The sequence below is a fragment of the Pelmatolapia mariae genome, linkage group LG6 (genome assembly GCF_036321145.2).
Source record: "Pelmatolapia mariae isolate MD_Pm_ZW linkage group LG6, Pm_UMD_F_2, whole genome shotgun sequence".
In the NCBI taxonomy this organism is placed as follows: domain Eukaryota; kingdom Metazoa; phylum Chordata; class Actinopteri; order Cichliformes; family Cichlidae; genus Pelmatolapia; species Pelmatolapia mariae.
In genome coordinates this window covers 30,488,215-30,512,955 of record NC_086232.1, presented here as the reverse complement: position 1 = coordinate 30,512,955, position 24,741 = coordinate 30,488,215, and the positions used below count along the sequence as shown (strand labels likewise).

The following is a 24,741-nucleotide window of genomic DNA, read 5'->3' as shown; positions in this document are numbered from 1 at the left end:
TGTTAAATTTTTATATAACTTTAATGCACATAAAAAAACAGCTGCTTGTTTAAGTGAAAATACATTGATGGTTTTTTTTGTTTTGTTTTTTTGCACTAATAAAGTTGTGGAGTTGTAAAGTGTTTTGTCTAGTGTCAATTATATCGTCAGTTATATCGTTATCGCAAATTTTCAAATGTATATCATGATAAATATTTTTGGTCATATCGCCCTGCTCTAGTTAAAAGCCATTTAATTGTTAGTCATTTATAGCCCGTGTCCTTGTTTTAACACATTCAAATGTAGCTTTGGAAGGTTTTCATGGGCTTAAATGGTATACCACTTCCCCTGGGGAAGTGGTACCATTGGTACCATTGACCTCTGAAATGTACAGACATATTGTCTGGATTAGTGAAAGGGCACTGTGTGTCTCCACATCCCTTAGCTACCAGACAGTGGTAAAAACATTATCCTTCTATGTTAATTGCTTAGATGGGTAAGTTTGGTTTGGGGTAACTGTTTCACTGGCTTATTTCAGCCTGTGTAATGCGGTGATCCACTTGCAAATTATCCCAAAACAGCAGCTGCTCCTTTAAATCATTTTGAATAAACAATGGAGTAGAGTTGACCCCATTTTGAACTTTTAACTGCTACCACAGCTTTGTTTAAGATGAGAGCAATATTGGGTGGTCAGAGGACTACGTTAGGAGGAAGCTATTTATTTATTTATCTTTTCCCCAAGAATCTGTATTATTAAAAGTATTTTTTCAAGCACAGCACGTGACTATGATTTTTAACAAAAATACTGTGGAATATTTTGGCTATCCATGTTTAAAGTTGATTATTCAAACACTGCAGTGAGAAGAGTGTGAAAATAGATGCAAATCTCTTGAGGTTTTTAACTGAACTGATATTTGATGTAAGTTAGTCATCAAAATTTCATGTTATTGCAAGACTAGGAAAAGAGAGCAATCAAAATAACTATAGGGATTATTATTTATTGTTTTAGTATGTACTGTTAGTATTTCCAGTCTTAAGATTACCTACCAAGAATGTCCACAACTGTAACCTGTATTTTAGGTTAAGTGAATTGTGAGAAATCTTGGTATAACATCAGCAGCTAAACAGAATTATTGAAACAGGAGATGTCGTGCTGAAAATCATACATCTAAAATACCAGGAATTCCAGAATAGGGTGTCATTCTTTAATTAAACAATAGAGAGAAAATGACAGTTAGTGGTTGTCATTTGTGACTGCGCAAGTATTCAGTCAGACTTACTATCTTTCCCCTTGCTTTTAAAATTAGGTTTTATGGTTGGGATGATGACCCATAGACAACACAAAGGACAGCCTCACCCCAGGGCTTCTTGGTGGTTTACTGTTTCCTAGTTGACCTAGCTTTCCGTGTTAGGATCTGAATGAGCCTGGTCTCCTGCCAGCCATGGCTTGCCTGCTCACGTGGCAGCTATTCAACACTGTCGGATCCCTAGAGGGCACAGTGTGAGATTTGACTCATTGGTGATTGTAGTTCACAGTGGAAGAGTGTGCATATGTGTAGATAAGGTTATAAAAATATTTCGGCATATTTTCTAAATCCTTATGGGACTGCTGTAAATTGATATAGAAATCTGATCTGGGGTAGTGGTAAAAGCTGCAATAACTCAAATAGGGGCTTCTTTGTTGTGGTTTTTTTTTTTTTTTTTTTTTTTTTTTTTTTTTTTTTTTTTATCTTTTCTTTTAGTTGTACAAAGTCCCGTTTATCTTGTGAGACAGCGTTATTGAAAATTAATTTTTGTTATATTGTATTTAGTCCATATTAAGATTGTGCCAAATTCATGTTTTCTAAGAGCATTAGGTACGTTTTGTATTCATCATAAAGTACCTAAAGTCATGTTTGGTGCCAGTTAAGTCACAATTTTATTTTCTGTATTCTGGTGCTTTTAGTCATTTCTTTTTAGTTTGTTTTTGCTGTAATTGTTTTGGGGTTTTTTGGATCTCAGTTCTCCTTAAGAAGCTAATTGGAGGAGGATGCTTTCTCCCTGATTTGAAGGGTGAGAAGTTCATAAGCTCATCAATAATGAAGATCTTTTCTCTAAAAAGCTCTTAGTACAAACTCACATGTCCATATGGGTTACAGTCCAGAACTAGTTGTTTCATGAAATGTCACTTTTAATATTGTCTTGTTCCCTCCCATGCTCTTAAAGCACAAATTTAGAAAATCACCAGTAACATAGTTACCTGCAGTAATTATTTCTATCCCTCTTAGATCTTGTGTTAGTCTTATTTCACTGATTATTGATTTGTTGTGCAAGTTACACCCCCCTTGAACATATTAATCACTATCAGTAGCTTTATTCTGATGTGCCTGGCAGCACAGTTAGTGAGAGGCCATTGATAACAAGAAAGAGGATTTTCGCCCTGTGGTAATTGTGGCTGAGACAGTGGAGCAGTGTGCAGATTAATCCCTTAATTTTCACTAACACAGTTTGGTAACTTAAGAGCCAAGTGCACCCAATTTAACCTGCTAGCTACTAATCTGTGCTGCCTCTTCAGCACTGGTGAGCGCACACTGCTGTTGGCCCTACACTCCAGAGTTCTTTGAGGTTACCAGCCTGGCTCCGGACCTCTAAATGACAACCCATGTCTCCAGTTTGCGTAATGATATATTTGAAATAAATGAAGACGGAGCAGTTCACTTAGAATATGAGTTATATAGAATATAACAACTAGATAGAGAGAGAGAGAGATCTCTCCCTCTCTCTTTTTATTTATATATAGAGATATATCTATCTCTATCTACCTCCTCTATCTAGATATCGCTCTAGCTGGAGAGATATCGCTCTAGCTGGAGAGATATCGCTCTAGCTGGAGAGATATCGCTCTAGCTGGAGAGATATCGCTCTATCTGGAGAGATATCGCTCTATCTGGAGAGATATCGCTCTATCTGGAGAGATATCGCTCTATCTGGAGAGATATCGCTCTATCTGGAGAGATATCGCTCTATCTGGAGAGAGATATCGCTCTATCTGGAGAGAGAGATCGCTCTATCTGGAGAGAGAGATCGCTCTATCTGGAGAGAGAGATCGCTCTATCTGGAGAGAGATCGCTCTATCTGGAGAGAGATCGCTCTATCTGGAGAGAGATCGCTCTATCTGGAGAGAGATCGCTCTATCTGGAGAGAGAGATCGCTCTATCTGGAGAGAGAGATCGCTCTATCTGGAGAGAGAGATCGCTCTATCTGGAGAGAGATATCGCTCTATCTGGAGAGATATCGCTCTATCTGGAGAGATATCGCTCTATCTGGAGAGATATCGCTCTATCTGGAGAGATATCGCTCTATCTGGAGAGATATCGCTCTATCTGGAGAGATATCGCTCTATCTGGAGAGATATCGCTCTATCTGGAGAGATATCGCTCTATCTGGAGAGATATCGCTCTATCTGGAGAGATATCGCTCTATCTGGAGAGATATCGCTCTATCTGGAGAGATATCGCTCTATCTGGAGAGATATCGCTCTATCTGGAGAGATATCGCTCTATCTGGAGAGATATCGCTCTATCTGGAGAGATATCGCTCTATCTGGAGAGATATCGCTCTATCTGGAGAGATATCGCTCTATCTGGAGAGATATCGCTCTATCTGGAGAGATATCGCTCTATCTGGAGAGATATCTGGAACAAACTAAAGGCTTTTTTTTTTGTTGTTGTTTTTGTGGACAGAATGTTCAAAGCTTTTACTCAGTTACTCATTTTGGCTTGACTATGTTGATTGTATTTAGCAGGCAAGAATTTCAAAGCAGAAGAGCAAATGAGCTTTCTGATCAAGTTTGTACTGCTAACACCTTGAAATACATCTGCATTATAGAGTCCTACAAATACCCTGAAGGATGGGTTTCATGCCTATCCTGATCATTCTGGAGGGTTTTGGGGTTGTTTTTTTTTTTGTTTTTTTTTGCAGTATTTAGCCTTTCAGTTGTAGCATCTATTCACATATGTCCTGCCAAGATTTCAGACCTCTTGTTTTTCACTTGTTGGCCAACATAACCGTGTCCATTTTGTCCCATGGGAGGTTATTTTGGCTGCTTCTGATTTGGCCTGCACCCATACTGTTGGCTTTGGCTGTGTAATTTCCCCCGACAAGTGGATGGTTAGTGTTCATCCAGTCAACACAGTTTGGTTTGTGTTGAGATTGTCTGTTCCTGTGTTGTGATTCTGATTTGATTGACTGTATCATTTTGGTCACTGTCAAAGTCTCCACATTCAATGGCTGTAATGCTAGGTTTGTTTCTCAAGTCGGCCTCATATCTTTATCGGAAGTAGTGCTCATTAGTGGCAGGTTCTCACACACACACGCGATCTGTTATATAATCCATGTACACAATAGATGCCCACTGTTTTGGCTTGTCTTAATGCGTTTGAAAGCTTCTAGCTTGACAAATGCATAAGAAACTGTTTATTTGCTGTGCCGAATCAAATAGTAAATGATGTATGCAGTAGGCAGTCTGAGTTGGTAGTATTGCTTTATAATTGCTTTATAATGCCTTTATATACCTAGGTACTATGGATAGTCTATTGCAGCTCAGATTGTTTTATTTGTATAGTTATATATTTTTTCATAGTCTGTGCTATATTTCTAATATGGAGTTTCCAGAATTTTTTTTTGTATGTTTTTAGTTATTGTATATACTATAGCTTTTATATGTGTAAGTTTTTGTTTGACATTTGTTGTGGAGGGCAAAGAGAATTTCTTTGCACGGGGAAACATGTTTCTTTATTGTGCATATGACAATACAACTTTGAAGCTTGAAACTCTGCTGCCATAAACGTCTGATCAATGGCAGCTTTTAACCTACTCTGTGTATAGTATAGCTGTCGTCCTGTTTTCTGCTGCAAGTAGGTGCCGGTTAAGCATTATACAACAGCTCTTCTACCGGAAACTTACCTTTTGGACTCATCAGAAATTAAAGTTCTCAGTTGAGGCTAAGAAAACAGAAAGGGGGCATGGCTTACAATCAATTCTGTTTTTTGGGTTTCTTCTTTTTATTTTGGCACGAGGAAAGCTTATATGCAGCAAAAGATGAGACTTATGTTTGTAAGCAGATGTTATACCTTTACAGCTCATTGAGCTGCCTTGGGCTCAGCAGAAGAATTGCAGTACCTCCTTTTTAAGTTGTTCTTGATTAACTGTGGTGTTTACTTTCTTGCTCAAAGACTAAAACTCAGTGAAGCTATTTGGAAAGAGAGAAGTTACCTGTACCTGTATTAATAATATATTGGCAGGGCTTGCCCAGGACCATGAATAGAAAGCAGTGAATATTAAAATACATGAATGGCTAAAAGCAGAAAGACTGAATAGTGTGGGTTTCTTTAGTGACTTTTTGTGATAGGGATCTTGGTCTGTCTGCTGGCAGTGAAGGGTGCTTATTTAACTTCCTTTTGCATCTTTCACCTTTTCACTATTGTTTTTTCTAAACATTCATTGTGCAAGTTTTCTCTGCCACCGCTCGTTTTTTTTTTTCCTTCTTTTTTCCCCCTTTTCCTTCTATGCTTGGCCTATTTTGTCTTACTCTGTAAGCATCATAAGATTGTCCAGCCAGTTCCAGACAGAGCTTAATTTCACTTATCCTATAGCATGTAGTGCTACAAAATATTTAGGAGTAGAAAAATTAAGAATTAAAAAAACATCTTAAAGGTGAAAAGGGTATAACCATAGCCAAGCAGGGACATACTTTTAGTTTCCCTCTCATTTCTTTTGAAAGCTAGTGTATGCAGTTTGTGTTGCAAACCCCCATAGACTTGCTTGCTACAAGAAAAAGAGCTTGTCTGTTCAATATTTTACAGTGAGAAACTCTTAACAAGTGTCTCAGCCTGTGAGGGACTGAAAATGGACAAACGAAGATGTAGGCCAAAAGAGAGTAGTACCTATTCAGCCTTAGAAACTTAAAAAATAATTAATGAAATTGGGAAAAGCTTCTACTAAAATTAGAGAGAGAAAATTATTATTTAAGATGTCAAGCATTTATACATTATGTATATTAAATTGTGTTTTTTGTAATAGCTTTTTGACATATATGAAACATATTTGTGGCCATTATTTCTTTAAATATGGCTAAATATAAAAAAATATGGAAATAATTTTTGAAATGATACTGAATATTGTTGGAATGCTGTTTCAAAATTATTGTGGCAAATATATCTGAATCACTTTGTTTTTTGGATTTTTTGCGTTTGTTGGCAAACAGAAAACAATATCTGTTTCTTTTTTCCCCCCAGTTCTGTGTGCAAAGAACCTGGCAAAGAAAGACTTCTTTCGTAAGTAAAAACTATTTTTATTTATAAGATGCTATTCCTGTCCTGTTTCCTCTCTTGTACATTAGAATGCTTTGTCAGCAGTGGTGGCTTGCAGCATTTTGAAGTGGGAAAACTGTTAAAAATGTCCCTTGGGAGCCATCTGTCTATTAAACACAACAGGAGCCCTGGTACACACTAGGACCCAATGCTAACCCAAATTCTGGTAATAGGAATGTGGCTCACTGGCACATAAAAACCAAACTAAATGGCTTTAATTGGACAGGATGGATATCGCTATTTTAGTCAAACCCATGAAATACTGTAAATAATAATAGTACTAGATTTAGTGGTTACATTTACAGTTTAGTTTAAGAGCATGCAAGGACGGAGTTTATACTTAGCTTGTTTGTTTGTTTTAATTAAAACTTAAACTCATTGGTTAACTAACCTCAAAGGTTTACATACCTTAATTATTGAATTTAAATCCAAAATCATCAGGTAAATGACTACAAAAAAAATTGTTTTAAAACCTTTTTGGTTTCCAGCTGTTATAGTTAAAAATTTGCAATGTAAAAGTAGGATTAAATATACCTTACATTAGCTCTAACAGCTCAGCTTATGTTTATAAAAAAAAAAAAAAAAAAGGGGAAAAACAACTTAAAAATATATTTAAAAATAAATTGCCCAGTGCTTTGGCCAGGCCTGGCGTTGACTCAGACTCAGCCGGCCACTGGGCTTGCAGTATACTGCACTGCAGAAACCCCCGCCAAAGTATACAGCCAAGAAATGCACTGTTTTTACTTCAGTTGGAAATTATGGTTTCTCTGAAAGCACTGAACTGCCAAAAGCAGCTTGTACTTCATTTTTGTCTTTAAAGAAGAAAAAAAAATGCTCTTATGTATATACACAAACACACAGCCACAACAAAGGAAATTCCAAGACACCACTGAGTGACTAAACAGGTTTATCTTGTGTAAAGTGTCTGCGCTCAGAGTTTCATACCTCGGCAGTTTAAAAAACATACACATGCATGCACAGACCTAGACAGGGACCCTAAGATAAATACACCATGAAGAATCTCTTATCAGATTAACAAATGCGTGAGATACTGTGAACAGACTTGTCGTAAAGTTTTTCTGCATATTGCTTCATATGTTCCATGTGTTATGTAAATGTTTCACAAAATACAATAGCCCGTGTGAAGAATTTAGTTGTACTTTCTTACTTTTTAAAAAATCCTTCATCTTAAACATAAGATAAAATACTAACTTTAACGCTCTTTAACTTATCAAATACCTGTTTAATAGGTGTATTATCAGTTATAACATGAAATAGGAAGCTAACCAAAACATACAAAACAAGACGCTTGATTAGACTAATAACTTTCTTTATAGTGTCCATATATTTACCCACATGCTTACACAGCAACACATGCATCTGAGGTCCATCCTCCTGGGCTATAATGTGCTGTCTCTGCTGGTTTCATGACCTTCACATGAACCTGAGTTTAGTTTTAGTCAGACACTGCAGGAATATTATCAGCATATGGGGAAAAATGTAATGTTTATGGACTACAGCAGATTATTATTACTGTTAAAAAGCAAGGGGGGAAATGCAGAGAAAATCAACATGTAATTTTAAGAGGAACTTGCACAAAGTAGTGGTGTAGCTGTCAACCTGACTGTCTGTAAATGAGGACAACCAGATAAACTTGTCACTGCAGTCTCAAAGGAGTGACAAAAATAAGGGTTAAAAACTGTGTCACCTCTAGTGCCTCCATGATTGGTGTACCCACAGGGTTTGTACAAAGGTTAAACAAAATGTTTGTCCACTTTTACAGGGTTGCCAGATCCCTTTGCCAAAGTGGTGGTGGATGGTTCAGGACAATGCCACTCTACAGATACTGTGAGAAATACGCTGGACCCAAAATGGAATCAACATTATGATCTGTAAGTCAACAGGAGAAGCAGTGTGCCAGATTGCTGCTTACTCTTTGTGGCTAATTAAGAAACAAATGCAGTAAAAGTGTGCGTTTACTATCAATCAAATTACGAAATGGTCAAAAGAAACATAGAAGGAAGGAATGTAGTGTACTGATTTTGCTCACTCACATGTCTTTGTGTGGAAGGAAGGTAGATTGATTTGTATCTTTCCCCTGTTAAAAAAACAAACCAACCTAATCAATTACATGAAAACAAAACCTGTAGCGTAACATTTCAGGCATTCCATACCACAGGCCTCACAAAAGGTATTTTCATTACATTTTATGTGGAGGGAGCTAACTTGTATTGATATGGTGCTCTAAAGTAACAGGTTGTCTACTTTTGGAGCATTTGTGGAAATAACTCCAGAACAGTCTTCTGTATGAATCTGAAGACTTTTTTGGCAAGCTAACTTTGTCTCAACTAAATGTGGATGACACACATTTAAAGCTCTACTTTATTTTAATCTCTTTTAGGATTAGCCACATATCATCAGCCTTTGTGAGTCTATGCAACTTAAATCTTGGAACCTGCTCTTTCATCAAGGAAGGGCTCCTTTCATTTTCTTTCTGTCCCCAATGTTTAAAAACAACTTCTGTTTGTTACGGTTTCGGATCAAGTATAAAATAATGTGTTCATCTTTTCTGTGGTCTCAGATATTGATTTCACTGGGGCTGTGCACTCTGAATGTTAATCTCTACCGAGGATTGTGTCGACAAGCCATTTCAAGAACTGATCACAGTAAACCCCACATTTAATTATGCCTGTGCGCTGGTGAGAGATGAAGAGATGAAACCGTGGTAACTGAAGAAAATGAGAGGAAATAAGAGGCCTGAAGAATGAGTCATGAAGAAATAGATGCACACATGAAGTCCAAAAGAAAGACAGTGTCAAGTTACAGGGTGAAAATATGTATCGCAATTGGTATGTTGGCTCACTGTCTAGCAATTGGTTTAGTTTATCCTCGTTTTTTGCCGTCACAGCTTCTTCGGTTCTGACAGTTGTCTCTATGTTTGCTTCTGTTCAACAGCATCGATGTGTGCGACATTTTTGTTGTTCATTAAACATCTGTGACCAGATTACACTGTAATAATAATGTAAACAGCTAAACAAATCATACCTGGGCAATCAATCTGAATTTGGGACTAATTTGAAAGGTTAAAGATTGCCCTCTGAGTTACTTTTTATGTAATGAATAACAGTAATTTATAATAATAGAATTATTAATCGTGCACACAGCCTTAAATTAATGCAAATGTTAAAGTAAATACACTTTTGGTGAACATGCATGTGTGAGGGTTTCTCATTTCTCTACAGCTACAGATGGACAATTCGAATATTTTTGCTCTGTCAACAATGACCTCAGGTTCCCTCCGTTTACATAATTCTCCTCCCCTCTCTGTTTCCCCACCGTCTCAGAGAGGGTGTATTCCCCACCCGCGACCCCTGGCCTCTTCCTCTGGTTCAGGAAATGGCTAACATGCCACAGAAAGCAAATGGGAGTGTGGGCTTGGCAGATCGCCAGCTCACCACACCCCCAACCTCAGCCTCTAGCTTTAGGAGGTGGGGTCTTTTTCAGCATGACACTGGTCCTGACAGGGGCCTTGTTATTGTAAATACGCTAAAAAAAATTATTTGCTTTTTTAGACTACAGTTTACGCACTATAATTCACCTTGGTGTCCTGCACAGAAGATATTTGAGGACACAAGCCAACTTTAAAAAAAAAAAAAAAAAAAAAATCTAGTAAGTGTTGAAAGTTTATGAACTCTGTAGTATGCAGGTCTTGTTTTGGCAGGTTGTCTTTTCATGCTTGGCCTCTTATTTCCAGGCTTTTCAGTACAAGTCTTCACATTGCTTTGGTTGGGAGTATTGGATTTGCTTGCTGCTCCCTCTGCCTTTCCCCAAGAGACGTTAAATTCTGTACATGTTGTGTTGTACAGCCTTATGTAATTCAGCAGTCTTTACACATCCTAATTGAACAAGATTTGATTTGTTCCCAGTGATAAAGTGTTGAACACATAGATGGCATTAGCGCTGATTCCTTCTGGCATTTGTTGACATCCAGATCAATAATATATTGGTAGTAGTTGTCAACCCAACTCTCCTCAATATAGATCGCTTGATGCAGGCATTACCTCTACATCAAATTTACCTGCCTATAGTTTAATAAAAATTGCTAATTTTGCTGCTGCTGTGGCTAATATCCTTGTATTTTTTTTCCATAAATGTGTATGCGGATGAGAGAGAGACACACACAGAGTATTGTCCCAAATTTAGGCCAGTAAGCTTTTTTTTTTTTTTTTCTCCCCTAAAAACATGACGAAGGCGCCTCAGACCTCTAGATTAACTTCATGTGTTATGCGCGTGCTAGCATCTGTGTGACTTATTGAGAATGATGTCAGATACACAGTGCTCAGTGCGTAAATAAACCAAAGAATTCAAGCAAAAATAAAGGTTTCTGGGAGGGTTTCCTAACACAGTGATAAACTGTGCATATTTAACCGTGTTTCTCCTTAAATACATTTCTTTTTTGTAGAATTACCCTTTAAACTTGGGTTTTGACAATAAAGTTTGCGTCTCATTTTTATCTGTAGAGCATTTACACAAATACATTGAACCGAAGTGCTTTTCGTACAGATGAGAACAGAAAAAAAACCAGTGTTCAAAACACAACATTTTCACACTGTGTGTTAAAGTTCAGCTGAAGATAGTCTTTTGAGGCTGTGTTTACACAGAATGTGATTGGACGATCACAATGCCGAGTCAGTCGGCTTTATTGATCCTCTATGCTCTTTACATTTTAAGTTTCTGTATTTTTTCCATGTTATCATCATCGTTTGTTTTGAATTCATGAAAGAGATGAAGAGTTACGGGAAAGAAGTTAGCATAGCAACATAAAGACAATTTTCTTTTGAGCAATAAGAAATAATTGATGAAGATAGATTTTGGAAAAATTTCAAGGTTTTTCAGCGAGAACTTTAGGGGCCTGCACTTGTTTTCACATCCCATCTCTCCCAGGAATCATCTATTGAAAACAGGAAGCCTTGGTTAATTCACACTTTAGAGATGTGTCATATCAGCATTTCAATTCAGTCATAAACCGTCCTGCAAAGTTTACTCAACTTTCATCAGACAGACTACCATCAGACAGTGCCTCACTGTTGCTAAATTCGAGATTGTTTGAAGTGTTATGTCAGTATGTTTTTGTGAGTCAGGAAATGACTTTTTCAACTTCTCTTATCTTGCGACACTCTTTCATAGTCTTGTCAGCAATTTAGCTTTTTTTTTCTTCTTCTAAATCTGTTGCTTTGAGGTGGTGCTTTGCACAGCATACCTCCGCATCAGAGACCTGTTTAATCTAAACCACACTGTGTAGAAAGAAAACATAAAAAAGTGTGGTTTCTTTTTACCCCAGCACACAAAAAGCAGGAACTAAACTGAAACATAACAAGATTGAAAGAACAGAAAATTTAATGATCCTAATGATTTTTGTGTGTCAATATCAACACCCTGGCAAATATGCTGTATAATTAACTCTTCTTTATGTTAAAAAACTGGAGCTTAATTGATGCTTTGTGGCAAAGAAAATGGTCTATTCGTTCATCAGTTTGCCATCAAATGGTGTTAAAGTGTTAGTGAGATTTTAACAAACATGCGCAGTGAAGCACACGTTTATATTTACTGGGAAGCAAACGGTGTGCCAATGTGCTACTGGATTCTGGTCATAAGAATATCTTATCATTTTACCAACATCCTTGATTTGGCTTTCATACCAAACCTATATGTTTTGATGTGTTGAGCAGGAAAATCCCCTCCATGCCACTGCGATGCAGCATAATAGCAAAACAGCTGCTAGACTGTAATTACGTGTGTGTTAGTGAATGTGAGATTGTGCATTTGAATATTGTGTTTACTGTAAGAGCTGTCTAAGCCTCAGACAGCGGTGAAGCACATCGCGGGGACTTCCTCTGTTCCTTAAACCACGACTAGACTGGCCTCAGCTGTGCTGATTCTACACACGCACACGCGCACACGCACACATACATACAGATACACAGGGACAGAAGTTACTTTTAAATGTGATGCACTAATCAGCCTCATTACAAAGTGTACATCTAAAACTCTGACAGGTTCAGAGAGAAGTACATGCAAAATAGAAGGTTATGGTTTTGTGTTTTTCTTCTTTTTGGCTTAGTTTTTAGTAACTGTAATAATTTTTAGGAAATCTCTGGAGCGCAGGGTTATTTTAACTTGTGAGTTCATTCAATTTCTAAATTTCATATCACTCTTCTTAAGGGTTGAGCCTCTGAGCACACGTCTTGGAACTTTTTTTTCCAAGTACAGTGTCAAGACTTAAAAGCTTTGTTATTACTCATCGTTTCTATTTTATTGACCTGCCTTTTTTTTTCCACTTTCTTTCTCTCACCCCATCAGATACATTGGAAAGTCAGACTCCATAACCATCAGTGTATGGAACCACAAGAAGATCCACAAAAAGCAGGGCGCAGGTTTCCTGGGCTGTGTACGCCTCCTGTCCAATGCCATTAACAGACTCAAAGACACGGGCTGTAAGTAGCTATTTGTATTTTTGTAAGTATGAATTTAGGTGTTTCTTTCGCATTGACTGAAAACAGGTCAGTGTTCTGTTTTTGTACATCTTTTGCCATAAGGTGACCTGTCAGGATTGTTATTGAAGTGTGATTCAGTTAGGTATGCCAAGTTAACCTTTGTTCACACATTCTGCACTGAACTTATCGCACATAAACAAATGTGTGAATCAAACCAAATGTCAGACAGCCTAGGTTGCAGACTTGACACTCGTCTTTCCTGTGCCTCTGCTGGTTGCAGCAATAGATAGCATGCCTGCTGCTACAGTAGGCATGTAGCATGTGAGCTGTGTCCTAGCCTGCAACCTGCTACAGCATATATGCCAGCCATTCATTGCGATGAGATTTATGGCAACTCCTTATAACATATCACAAATATTGCTTGCTGCAGACATCTGGCTCCTGTGACCAAATCAGTGCCAATAGTTCTATTTAAAGCAACATGACTTTCTTGTCAGAAAAAAAAGATGAAGAAACATGCTGCTGATTGATGATGGCATGAGATAATCACTGGTTGCCCCAGAACAAGATCCCAACATACTTGTACAGATGCTCACATTCTCGAATGAGCAGTTCTTAATCTACATGCTTAAGACCGTCACCTCACTGTTACGGTCTTTTATTTCAAATATATTCTGTGCATTCCAAATGCTTGTTAACCCTGCCTAACTTTTTGGCAGTACCAGACACGTATACCCTTAACCAAAGTCCAGACTATCAAATTAACATTCCTTCCAGTCATTCTCATCTTTTCCTTCAATCTGTCTTCCTGGCCTGCCCTAAACACAGGCCGTCAGACTTGTACCAGACCACACTGAGTTACATTTATCCCTTTTTATATGTATCCAACCTTTTCTCTGTTCCAGCCTGCTTGTCTTTCTCCAAAAAAACTCTTATGGAGTTGTCAAATAATGTCACTTACTGAAGTGTTTTGTTAATCCAAACTGCAATATTGAAGCTATTAATGCATGAATTCCATGAATGCAGGCAGTTGTAGTTTGGTTGGCCCAGATGCGACAGCCTCTTATTCCAGCTTCTAACTGTCAAGCTAAATACTTCACATAAGCATTCAGAATACTTTCCAGCACCTTTTTGTATTTGCTAAATGGTATTTCTGGCTCATGAAATTCCCCCTAATCCTCCGAAAACCACAACAGCATTATTGTTGCCACAAAAGGGACCTTGACAACCTAAGAAAGCCTGGTGTGATACTTTTACCTCACTATGACGGGGGACTTAAATTTATCCACTTCCAGAGGCAGACAGTTTAGGCTCCAGACAAGCCACTTACTGTGCAGTCAACATGGCAGAAATTATATTTTATCTCAGCCACAGAAAGTGGACAGGGAGGCATGTTCTGTGACAGGTCCTTGCTTTATGCCTTTGTCCTCCTCCTATGTTGTGCAGATACATGAATTCATATTTAGACACATGAATGGAGCCCACTCTGTGGTCTAACCAAGATGTGCACATACACAGGCATAAACATAAAAACAACCCAAATACACAAAAAGGCATTACTGGAATTGCCTGAGTTCCTGCAAGTCATATTCATACACATAGCACACTCTGCCATCCAGTATAAACACAAAACCCTTACAAAACTTCCCCTACACACACACACACACACACACACACACACACACACACACACACTGCTCTTGCACAGTCTTGCAAAAGGGCATCCAGCATGGTTGCCTAGTTTACTAGAAGGTTGTTTGGCTTTACACTGAACTCATTTCCTGCTTTAGCATTACAGACACAAACCTCTAAGTCATCTGCCTCATTTCTGTACCCGCAAACTCACTAACACATTCACACACAGACACACAGACCACCAGTTTTTCAAAATGACTTGCCTTACTACTATTGGTACACTCACTTTGAACTTTGCTTTTTGTGCTTGGTATTGATACTGTTGATGCAACGTCTTGTTATTTTTCCTGATGTGCTGATAGTGATACTGTTGATTCTACAGTTTTTACACATGCATGCAGACATGGCAAACATGTCCAGACAGCTGTGCATGATCTAAATGAAGCGACTAAATTAAACATGTGGCTCTGCATGTGCACATTGACACATATTTATGCAGTTTAGTCTATTGCAGCACACAGTTTTTAAAGCTCTGAGGAATTGAATGGTGTGGTGAGGGCTTGTGGTTAAAGGTCTGTAAATGTTCTGTCTCTCTGTTTTTCCTCCTCTCTTATTTAAGAAAAAAAATCTGCTTACTATTCTGGCCATGTAAGGCTCAGACCATCCCTGTTTAGTCTAGACACATATCTGGAACAGATGCACTTGTTCTCACACAAACCCGCAGGCATTATAGAAATGAGCTATATGCTTCTTCCCATTTAAACGATTTAATGTGCAAAATAAGTCATGCACACAAACCAAAGACATGACAACTTAAGAGTTGGCTTATGGTGAGCTGGAGTGTCCCTTTATCTTGCTTTCTTTCACACTGTCTCTTCTGCATATTTCTGTTTCTTTTACACTCAACCTACGTCTTGTGTCTAGCCAACACAAACACCCGTACACACACACGTTGTGTTATTAATGAAAATTAATTGATATCACTCCTGCACTGGTCAATTGGAATATGTCCAAATCTCCTTGCAGGATCTAGCTTCTCTGTGTGTGTGTGTGTGTGAGAGAGAGAGAGAGAGAGAGAGAGAGAGAGAGAGAGAGAGAGATCTGGATCTTGTTCAGTGACTTGGATTATGTTCCTCTGCTGTTTGTGTCTAGCACCACTGCCCCTTCCTGAGCAGACAGTGAATTCTTACTTACTCAGAAACAACAAGGCTAATTACAGTTTGTGTCCAGACATAGCTACATTTGCTGTCTCCTGAGTCAGATGTCTCTTTTTATTAACTGCTATTGAACTTGCATGTTAAAAATTGGGTTATCACCACTCATTTGAAACCAGCGGCAGTCCAATTTACAGACTTAGAAAAACATTATATGGACATTTGAAGTATTCTCTGTACTTGCACAGAAATATGGGCTTTTAAGTGAAGTAGAAGAAAGCCTTTTTTCAAAAATCCAGTGGTTTTTATAGTTTCTTGCACTATTTAAAACACACACAAAAAATGCTAATCCTGGCTCAACTTTTTGCCACAATTCAAAGTCCTCGCTTGTGGTCATCTGGTTTTGCCGTAACAAATGCTCAGCTTATGGGTTTAAACTCGGATTTTTTTTTTTTTTTTTTTTTTTTAGATCGCAGTAGTTATAACAATCTTGTATTTATAGCCTGTGCTACCTACACAACTTCTTATTTTTTTTCTTTAGTGTCATTATTGGTATGACTCCTCGAGGTACACTTTTAAAGGTTAAACATGCAGCAGATGCTGAATCCGTTTTTGTATTTTGTTTGCAGATCAGAGACTTGACCTGAATAAACTGGGCCCCAATGACAATGATACTGTGAGAGGACAGATAGTAGGTAAGAAATACTGTTATCACTGCATAAACTGCATGTTTAAGTGTGTGGGTATTGTTTCCCATTTGCCTGTGCACGAAGTACAGTTACCACCTGGCATTGTCTCTAACACCTGCATTTACCATTATGCAAATAACTCAGATCATCAGCTTCATGCGTTGGTCTCAGAAACAGAAGTATTGAAATGTAAATAGAGATGTTACCCTGAAGTGAAAATACATTTCTACAGCTTGCCTTCAGGAGGCGAATAACATCTATTTTACATTACACTGACTTTATACTCACAAGCTGGCAGGTTAAAGACTCTTTAATGTCCAATCCAACGCCATCTGACATTTGTTTTCTTATATTATGCAGCTTTGCTGGGTGCATATGAGAAAAGTGCATGTGTGAAAATGGCTTAAGTGACACAACAGGGTAACTATGTGAGAATGCTGTTTGTTGATTACAGTTCAGCGTTTAACACAATAGTGCCCAGCAGACTGTTCACAAAGCTCAGGGATCTGGGACTCAACAGCCGTCTGTGTGCGTGGGTGTTGGATTTCCTCACTGGCAGAACTCAGGTGGTGAGGGTGGGTAGGTGTGTCTCCGACAGCATCACCATCAACACAGGAGCACCACAGGGATGTGTCCTCTCGCCACTGCTCTACTCCCTTTACACTTCAGACTGTGTGGCCACCCACGGCTCCAACACCATTGTGAAGTTTGCTGATGACACAGTGGTGTTGGGCGCCATCTCCAACAGCGATGAGGCGGCCTACATGGACGAAGTGAAGAATCTGGCATCATGGTGCCAGGACAACCACCTCCAGCTGAACGTCGGCAAGACCAAGGAGCTGGTGGTGGACTTCAGAAGGAGTCAGCACAGAGACTACAAGCCCATTATCATCAATGGAGCTCCAGTGGAGAGGGTGCAGTCCTTCAAGTATCTTGGTGTCCACATCTCCTCAGACCTGACATGGTCTGCCCACATTCAGGTCCAGACCAAAAAGGTCTGTACCACCTACGACAACTGAGGAAGTTCAGGGTCTCTCCAAAGATCCTCAGGATTTTCTATACAGGCGCTGTGGAGAGCATCCTCACACAGAACATCACATCCTGGTTTGGGAACAGCTGTGTTAAGGACCAAAAAGCTCTCCAGAGAGTGATCCGTACAGCAGAACGCTGCTGCAGGATTGCTCTCCCCCCGCTTCAGGACACCTACACCAGGAGATGCTGGACTAGAGCAGCGCAGATACTGAAGGACCCGTCCCATCCTGGCAACAAACTGTTCCAACTTCTGCAATCCGGTAGAAGGTTCCGCATCATCCGGGCAAGGACAGAGAGACTCAAGAGGAGCTTCTATGCCCAAGCCATCCGGGCACTAAACACACACACACCCGCCCTCTCACATCATCTATAATTGACTGAGACAGGACTCTCTTCCAGACACTCTAAACCCAGGCACAATGTACATTTCAAATTCCTTTAATTTTAAATATGTTTATATTGTCTTCTGTAAAATAGTCAGATTGTCTGTTCTTATTTAATTCACTTGGTGTACAGAATTCACCTGCTTGCTGCTACTACTGCACATTCACCTAATGTATATACTATATATATAATGTTCTTCCTCTACCCCCCCCCCCCCCTCCTTTTTTTTTTTTTTTTTTTGCACATGTCGAGGAGCGTGTCAGGTTGCATTTCACTGTGTGTTATACTTGTATAACTATGCATGTGACAAATAAAGAACCTTGAACAAACACATAACAGAATACAAAATGCTCAATTTGCCTTGAGCCTTATAGTGAGTAAAATCGCTGCTGTATTATCTTTCTTGTCTTAAACTGTAGTAAGTCTTCAGTCCAGAGATCGCATCGGTTCCGGAGGACCAGTGGTAGACTGCAGTCGTCTATTTGACAATGACTTACCTGACGGGTCAGTATCCTCAGACATTTTATCTATCCTGTTGGTTATTAGTTCTGTTTTTAATTTTAAAAAATCCTGTATTTTTGTATTTGGAGTTTGTCCATTTGATTGAATTAAATTAAATCAGTGCAGTGCGACCTCTCTTGTATTAATTATAATATATTATTATTAGAAATTAGGCAAATTTTAGTTTGAGTTTGAAATTTTTAAAAAAAATGCAACTAGTAATTTTTGAATATTGTCCATCTAACAAATGAAGTAATGTTGTGTGGGTTTTTTTGTTTGTTTGTTTTGTTTTGTTTTGTTTTGTTTTTTAAAATGGTGAATATTAACTTTGTGTCATTGTGTACAATGAAACAGCTGGGAAGAGAGGAGGACGGCCTCTGGAAGGATACAGTACCTGAACCACATCACACGCACCACACAATGGGAGAGGCCAACCAGGTACATATGTACACATCTTTAGTTTTAGCATACCTTAATCTATGTAGGATATTAAAAAGAATACCAATGTACCTGCAATTAAATTTTACCTTACATACAGCAAGAATGCTAATTTAATCCAAAGCAAATTTTATAGAAAGCTTGCATGAGGATCTGAGAAAGTGGTTGTACTCCTTCCTCACTTCCCCTTTGAGAAGAAAATCCACTTCAACACAACAAAAACAGTCTGTTGATAATGCTCTCAGTTTCCTTAGTCCTCCACCCCAACACACACGGACACAAATGGCTAAATAAACTATCCAGCCATTCAGGCAGCCTGGCTTCATTTGGCCCCCGTTGCTACAGGAACAACTGTCGCCTTCCTACTTGGCCCGTATCAGTGGAGCCATTAGGAGTGTAAGCAAATAATACCCTGGACCACCTCACCCACTTTTGCTTCACATCTTTAGTCACCCCTACACAGCAGAGTGGAACAAAGTTGGAACGGCAGGAAATAATGGTGAGGAAAAGGTCAAGCGGTGTGGATTTGGGGGAGGAGGAGGAAATGATGAATTTAAGGAGGAAGACGAGTAGGTAGGACTGTGTAGGAGGGTGCAATGACAAAGTGAGAGTTGATGAATTAGGTTGTCGTGAGGGGACACTTGTCCAGGGGTAGAACATGAAGACGGGACAAAGGAAAGTGGATGCAGAGATGGGGGAAAAAAATAAGCACAGTGAAAGAGGAAATGGGAGGAGGAAGAGCATTTGGAGGGGTTGTGGGTCCAAGGCTTTAGATAGCTAAGGCGTCAGTAACTCTGGACAGCCAGACAGTGGTCAGACAGGCTGCACACACAATGAGTGCCAGTAAGCCAGCCTGTCTGTGTTTGTGTCTCCTTATCAGATATCTGTTTGCAAGTCCCGCTCTTAACATGCTGACACAGACTGTAGTCTCATGACTTTTTGTTCTTTTTTTATGCAACCCATAATCACTGATATTATTCAAAGCTTAAGCATTATCATAAAACACATTTATCTTCAAGAGAGCTTTTGAAACAAAGTGTTTTGCAACAAAGATGCTATCCATGTGTCTGTGTGCTTACCAAAAAGAGATCAACTTGCTACTCCTGAGACTTAACAGAAAACACAGCTTTGCTGCAGTCACACACTTCTTGCATCCTTCCCAACCAGGTTCCTACAAGCAACTGTGGTAAACATTTGCTTAAATTCACCAAAACTAAAAGCCAACCATTTATCACTTTACCAAAAAATTGTTTCTTGGAGTCACACATACGACTTGTAGGAATAAAAGCACACGTTGTTCTTTTCAGTTATTCACCCAGTTTATAGCAAGATGGAATAGAAATGCTCTTTCAAACATAGGATTAGCTGTTTCAGATATGCCAAGAAATATACTGTCAGAGTATGTACCAATTCATAGAATGTGATTTTGAAAATGGAGGCAAAAGTGAAATACAAACCCCTTATCACCCCACTTTGACCATGTGCCCTCTCTTTTCTTTTCCAGACCAGCATCAGAGTACTCCAGCCCATCAGGGCGTCCATTGAGCTGCGTGGTGGATGAAAACACCCCAGTGATGACGCCCGTTAATGGGGCAGAAGCGAGTGGCCCTCCGGGCGAACAGCGGATCCAGGAGCGAAGGGTTCGATCACAGCGGCATCGTAACTACATGAGTCGAACACACCTACATACGCCGCCAGATTTGCCTGAGGGTTATGGTGAGAGACAGAGGAGTGACACACAAATGCACACACTTAGTGTTAACACATCACTGGTTCAGACTACAGCCAAATTATGGCCTAAACCAGACGCTGTAGGGAGTTGCTTTGGTCAGGAATGCTTATTGTGTCATAATGAATGAAGACCAATGCTGTATCTGTGATGCCTCACAACTTTTAGAGACATTACAGAAAGATGGAGTTTCTTTCTACAGCCAGCATGAACTTGACAAGTATAAGCCAAAACCTCATTCAACTCATCAGATTTTTTCTTCTGCCACTTTGTTGTATACAAATATAGACATAGCAAAGCAGGAAATGCATACAACTGAGTCTAGTATTAATTACTGTTTTGTATTTAAATTCCTTATTGTTACCACTGAGTGAAAGCTGCCTCATTGGCATCACATTATATTGTACTGGTGTGATTATACTGTCAGCTGCTACGTTCTCACAGCTGTTGTTTCAGACTAGAGTGGTTACCAAATCCCATGTTCGTTGAACTAAAAAAGTGCATTTTGGGAACATACAAAAGTGCAATCCAAAGTCAGTCCCCCCCAACCCCAAATATCCAAGGTATGCAGATGAAAGACGTGGCGCTCTGATCCTGGGGCGAGTGTTTTGTTTGTTGCCTGGGGGCACTTTTTTTTTTTTTCATGAGAATCTCATTTAAATAGCTTTCTAACTTCCCCTTTGTTCTCTTTTCCTGTATTCCCGTCCCGTCATTCGATTTATTCACACTTTCTCGCCTCTATATTCCTTTCCCACCCCCACCCTGCAGAAGCACATCGTGACAACTGCAGTCATCACTTAGTTTGTGTTACTGCTCCTCTTCTCCTCTCCTCTCGTCTCCTCTCCTCACCTCTCCTCGTTTTAACTATTGGAATGTTTTGGCTTTGCACGCAATTATTCCCACAACGAAAAGAAGTTGGGAATCCTTTTCATAGCTCAGTGTTTCACTCCAAGAAGAGACTTTAGGTTATTGTTTTTTTGTTTGTTTGGTTTTTTTTTTTTGGTCTATTCTTTAAGCTGGATTTGCTTACAGCATGCAAGCACTTGGGGGAAAATAACAGAGAAATGGTTTTTTGGGTTTATTTATTTATTTATTTATTTATTTTTTTTTGCCCTCCCCAACGTGGGAAAGATTTCTTTGCAAAGAAGTGCTCTTCTCTCACAGTCAGCCACGGTGGACCCCACAATAGCCACAGTCTCTGTAAAATAAATTATTATTTTAAGTGTGGTGCTATATGCCAGGGCTTGAGAATGGCACTACTAGATCTGTGCCCCCTTTGAAAGGTCCTGCTGTGTCCACTGAGACTGGCTGAGGTTGGACAAAGTGAGTCACTGATGCCCAACAACTCAAGAGCTTTCTTCCTTAGCTGAACCCTCTGAACTACTGGCTGGGTGTGGTGAGAGAGAATAAGAGGGAGAGAGGGAATGTGTGAGGAGAGGAGAAAAAAACAGAGGTCGGTAGGAAATGAGTTTTGCCAGTAGGAAGTTGGAGTGGGAGTTAGTAATGGATTAGCTGGTGAATATACACATGAATACCCCACCACTGCAGCACTGACTTTATGCCAGCATTCACACAGTTGCTCTCCATTCATCTATACGCTGGATGGAACCACAGATTCAATGAGCTAATGATAGCTTACAAATGAGTGTCACTCCCCTTTGATTTCTTCTGGTTGTTTACACACGCATTAGTGGGTTTGGCGACATGAAAGCATTTAACTTTCCATTTCCTTTGTTTCTGAAGGTTAACGGGGGTGGATTACTTTCAAAGCACGCACGAACCTTTAAGTGAAATAAGGCAACTAGGATGCATCGGCGAATTGTCCACAAGGAAAAACATTCATGGAAGTCTTTGATAAATTTCCCTCACATTTTATTTTTCCCATCCCCTTGGGATACACCTATTGGAGACTGAAGAGGAACTAATTGATTACATTGGCACACACCTTAAGAAACTCTTAGGTCAACAGTGTCCCAGCAGTTTGGCTGTCACATAAATTATAAACAGACTTCTCCTGCTCCAGAATACACAAACTCCCTATCCTTGCTTATACCCATGTAGACTACAGAACATCGGTCCCACAAACAGTCCCAAGCTTTTTTCTGTGCTCTTTTTTTGACAAATGAATCTCCTCTCTGTTACAGAACAAAGAACAACTCAGCAGGGCCAAGTTTACTTCCTCCATACACAGACTGGAGTCAGCACATGGCATGATCCCCGGGTGCCCAGGTAACTCATTTGTGTTCATATGTTTCTTTTCATCTTCATTGTGCCTTTACTTGTAAAACCCTTTTCAATTCCTATTTGATAAGGCATATGCAGTTGTGTAATATATATGATTGTACTGGAATTAACAACACACTGATTTCAATGTGTGATGAAATCAGTGTGTTGTCTTTTTTGTTCGATTCCTAATATCAAACCTGACACAAAACTGCAAAACTGACAAGAGCAAACTGGAGTTGACTTGGTGGAATTAGACCTTATTTCTTCCTTTGTTGCTGTTTTTTGAGTTCAAAAACACTCTTATTAGTCAAATTTCAGACTCAAGTCAGTGTCAGCCAAACGGACAACCCCTGGGTCTGATGCGGAGTTGGAAGAACATTTTTGGATGCATTTTTGCATTTCTTTTTTTTTCTTTTTTGTTGAACTGACCAAACTATAAGCCAATGGTTCTGCATTCAATCATGCTTTTTCACCAACTCTCAACAGTTCTCTGCTTAATTCCCCAAAGATTACAAGCAGCTTGGTTGCGTTATGTTTTTGGCTACACCTTGATGTAGCTTCTGCTCACATAGCATCCGACTGAGAGCATAAACTTCTGGGTTTGGTCATTTTGGACAGAGCTGCTAAAATGACCCAGTATCTGCGATGAGTGCAGCCAGGCATGTGCTTTGTGCCTGAGTGATGTGTCCTCACTTTACACAAGGACAATGGATTCACACACAAGGAAAGGCACAGAAGCTCCTCAGGCTACAGCGTTGTCCCAGATCGCAACTTTAGTTTCTGCTAACAGAAATGTCACTCTGCAAGACAGAAGGAGAATCAAGAAATAAGAACAAGGACTTTGGAAAATTATGATCATTTCAGTGGTAACAACAGTGTTGTTACAGGTTATTATCCCTTTAACACAACTATCATCAAATATGTCAACAAATTGTCCCTCATATAAAATTCTGTATGAACAGTTATTTGGTTTTACTGTAGTTAGTATTGTATTAATTGTAGTAGGTATGTGGCACGACCCATCTCCTCTTCAAGGTCGTCTCCTCGTACACTTCTGCACCAGCACTGCCTGTTTTTAGATTGCATCCTGTAAAAGTTTCATTCTCACCACTTGTAGCTGCATATGCATGCTACCTAATGACATGACCTTGTAGTTAAGGAACAGAACTTAAGTAATTGATTTTTTATTTTTATGATCATAGTAGCAAAACGTTTTCATCTTACCTCGAGTTAATGGTGTCAGTGCTATCCAGTTACTTATATTAAAGAGGGTTGATCAATGCAACATGAGTGAATTTACAGTTTAATTTAGAATATGATTTTAAATTGTTGTTTTTAACAGTTTAATCTTTTTTTTTGGTTCAGGGACTTAAGCAATGTAAACTGTGAGGAGCTTGGCCCACTGCCACCCGGCTGGGAGATCAGAAACACTGCCACCGGCCGTGTCTACTTTGTTGACCACAACAATCGAACAACACAGTTCACAGACCCACGGCTGTCTGCTAACCTGCATCTAGTGCTCAAGTGAGTTTAACAATTGTTCAACAGTGTTTTGAGAGCAGTCCCATGGTTGTTGTTTAGGTTTGTGTTGGCATGCACAGACAAATGCTTGCTTTTATTGTGTACTGTTCACTCTGTAATATAAGAATCAGCCATTTCCATACAACTGTCAGATGCCAAAGAATGAAGTTAGATATGTTGGAAGTATACAGGTATATAGTTGTTGTAGCCTTTTATTAGCTGTCGCTCTATAATCATAAAGTAATGAGCGTAGCAGTGACTGAAACACATAATTCACTGACGGTAGTTTCTGTAAAGCACCCTCAGCTATTTGGAAACCAGGTAACCATTAAAGTAACAGAGAAGTCTGATCAAGGATATGACTGTAAAATAAAGTAAATATTTTCATTATTTAAGACATCATTCATATTCTTCTTCTTCTAAAAGAAGTCCAACATTTGATCATCATTGAGTGCTGACCTCACTGTGCCTATTGCATTGCTAAGGTTTGTTTTAGCTTTCTCTGACATCTTTGTATTTGAAGCAGAGGGACATTAATGACTTAATATTTTTAAAATGAGCATCCCGCTCATTGTGTTAGTGGAAATCCACAGTACTCCTGTCATCATG

The 24,741-nt window shown here is 39.2% G+C and overlaps 1 protein-coding gene across 2 annotated transcripts in view; it reads left to right on the top strand.

The window, feature by feature from the left end:
* The window catches only part of LOC134629321 (E3 ubiquitin-protein ligase SMURF2-like), a 66,636-nt gene that overhangs the window by 23,733 nt on the left and 18,162 nt on the right, over positions 1–24,741 (top strand). For both annotated transcript variants that reach the window (XM_063476559.1, XM_063476558.1), the window contains exons 2-10: positions 6,255–6,293; positions 8,113–8,221; positions 12,690–12,823; positions 16,242–16,307; positions 18,137–18,221; positions 18,573–18,656; positions 20,161–20,372; positions 22,530–22,614; positions 23,977–24,135. In XM_063476559.1, coding sequence (XP_063332629.1) covers positions 6,255–6,293; positions 8,113–8,221; positions 12,690–12,823; positions 16,242–16,307; positions 18,137–18,221; positions 18,573–18,656; positions 20,161–20,372; positions 22,530–22,614; positions 23,977–24,135 — 973 coding nt within the window. The remainder of the gene's footprint in view (positions 1–6,254; positions 6,294–8,112; positions 8,222–12,689; positions 12,824–16,241; positions 16,308–18,136; positions 18,222–18,572; positions 18,657–20,160; positions 20,373–22,529; positions 22,615–23,976; positions 24,136–24,741) is intronic.